Source organism: Eimeria mitis, genomic scaffold (assembly GCF_000499745.2).
Source record: "Eimeria mitis Houghton genomic scaffold, Emh_scaff2653, whole genome shotgun sequence".
Taxonomy (NCBI): Eukaryota; Apicomplexa; class Conoidasida; order Eucoccidiorida; family Eimeriidae; genus Eimeria; species Eimeria mitis.
The window spans coordinates 4,732-7,070 of NW_013570996.1; the positions used below are offsets into that span (position 1 = coordinate 4,732).

Below are 2,339 nucleotides of genomic sequence, written 5' to 3' on the forward strand. Positions count from 1 at the left end.
TCAGCAGAGCCCAAAGCAGCGCAGCGGGTCTCTCTCAAGACCCCGCTCACCCTTAACTCCTGCTGCTGTTCCTACTGCTCCTGCTGCTGCTGCTGTTGCTGCTGCTGCTGCTGCTGCTGCTGCTGCTGCTGCTGCAGAGAGGAGAACGAGCTGATCGTACAGCTGAAGGGCTGCACCCCCGGGGATCGGATCCCAGTGGGCCTCCTCATACAGGGCAGACAAGGCCTCAAAAACGGTGCGGCAGCAGCAGCAGCAGCAGCAGCAGCAGCAGCAGCAGCAGCAGCAGGAGTAGCAGCAGTAGTAGTAGTAGCAGCAGCAGCAGCAGCAGCAGCAGCCACAGTAGCAGGAGCGGCAGCAGTAGTAGTAGTAGCAGCAGCAGCAGCAGCAGGAGCAGCAAGAGGAGCAGTAGCAGTAGCAGGAGCAGCAGCAGGAGCAGCAACAGTAGCAGCAGCAATACGAACCAAGTCACGGCCCCCTGACGGCATCGAGGGTTTAGGGTTTAGGGTTTAGGGTTTAGGGTTTAGGGTTTGTGGTGTACAGAGCTGGAGAAGTTCCAAAATGCGAAGCAAATCGACGCCATGAACGAACGACGGCCAGACGGGGCCCCAAAGCGATAGCCGAGGGTTTAGGGTTTAGGGTTTAGGGTTTAGGGTTTAGGGTTTAGGGTTTGGAGGGTTTAGAGGGTTTAGGGTTTAGGGTTTAGGCAGAGGCATTCGTCCGCAAGCAGTTTAAATACAGGAAAGGGTCTCCGTGATTCTTTGTGCCACGGGAGCCCCTGCTCAGCTAGCTGTGGCTAGCTACGGCTAGCTACGGCTAGCTGTGGCTAGCTGTGGCTAGCTGCGGCTAGCTACGGCTAGCCGTGGCTAGCTGTGGGTAGCTGAGGCTGGCTGTGGCTAGCTACGGCTAGCTATGGCTAGCTGTGGGTAGCTGAGGCTGGCTGTGGCTAGCTACGGCTAGCTGTGGCTAGCTACGGCTAGCTGTGGCTAGCTGTAGCTAGCTGTGGCTAGCTGACGCTAGCCGTGGCTAGCTATGGATAGATGTGGCTAGCTGCGGCTGGCTGTGGCTAGCTGTGGCTAGCTGTGGCTTGCCGTGGCTCTCTACGAGCAGGTCTGGCTAGCTGTGGGTAGCTGTATCTACCTTAGCTAGCTGTAGCTAGCTGTAGCTACCTGTGGCTAGCTGTGGCTAGCCGTAGCTAACTGTAGCTAGCTGCAGCTAGCTTTGGCTAGCTGTAGCTTTCTGTGGCTAGCTGTAGCTAGCTGTGGCTAGCCGTAGGTAACTGTAGCGGCTGCAGCTAGCTGCAGCTAGCTGCAGCTAGCTGTGGCTAGCTGCAGCTAGCTGTAGCTAGTTGTGGCTAGCTGCAGCTAGCTGTGGCTAGCTGTAGCTAGCTGTGGCTAGCTGTGGCTAGCTGTGGCTAGCTGTAGCTAGCTGCAGGGGTTTGCCTTGGGGAGCTTTGGGAGGCGCAGCCCCCCCGGCGTGTGGGGCGTTGACCTTGGGTCCTTGCAGCTATTTTGGTGGCTAGCTAGCTAGCTAGCTAGCTAGCTAGCCACAGCTAGCTAGCTAGCTAGCTGGCTAGCCGCAGCTAGCTAGCTAGCTAGACGGCCGGCGGGGAAATTCAGTAGCCAGTGCAGCTGGCGAGCTAGCAGTTTTGTTGTGTAGCTGTTGTCATCTGTAGCTAGCTGTAGCTAGCTGTAGCTAGCTGTAGCTAGCTGTGGCTAGTGGTGTCTACCTGCGGCTCCTTGCTGTTCGTCGTGGCTAGCTGCGACTGGCTGTGGCTAGCTGCAGCTAGCCGTGGCTAGCTGTGCCTACCTGCAACTAGCTGTAGCTAGCTCTAGCTACCTGTAGCTAGCTGTAGCCAGCTGTAGCTAGCTGTAGCTAGCTGTAGCTAGCTGTAGCTACCGGTGGCTAGCTGTAGCTAGCTAGCTAGCTGTAGCTGCCGGTGGCTAGCTGTAGCTAGCTAGCTAGCTGTAGTTGCCGGTGGCTAGCTGTAGCTAGCTGTATCTAGCCGTACCTAGCCGTAGCTAGCTGTAGCTAGCTGTGTATTTATATTCATATATTTATATTTATGTGTTTATATTAATATTTGTTTATATTTATATTTTATATTAAATTTTTATTTATATTTTATATTTATATTTTCTTTTTATATTTATATTTTATATTTATATTTATATATAAGAATACCAGTGCTGAGGTGCCTATACACCCCAAAACCCTACAAAGAAAACCCTAAAACCGAAACCCTCGACAGTGCAGCAGGGGGTTTAGTGTGGCTGCTGTTGCTGCTGCTGCTGTTGCTGCTGTTGCTGCTGCTGCTGTTGCTGCTGCTGCTGCTGCGGTTG

The 2,339-nt window shown here is 54.0% G+C and overlaps 1 protein-coding gene across 1 annotated transcript in view; it reads left to right on the plus strand.

The window, feature by feature from the left end:
• The window catches only part of EMH_0056870 (Serine/threonine-protein phosphatase, related), a gene marked incomplete at both ends in the record, with an annotated part of 7,445 nt that overhangs the window by 4,617 nt on the left and 489 nt on the right, over positions 1–2,339 (plus strand). Inside the window, one exon of the mRNA XM_013497407.1 lies at positions 138–497. Coding sequence (XP_013352861.1) covers positions 138–497 — 360 coding nt within the window. The remainder of the gene's footprint in view (positions 1–137; positions 498–2,339) is intronic.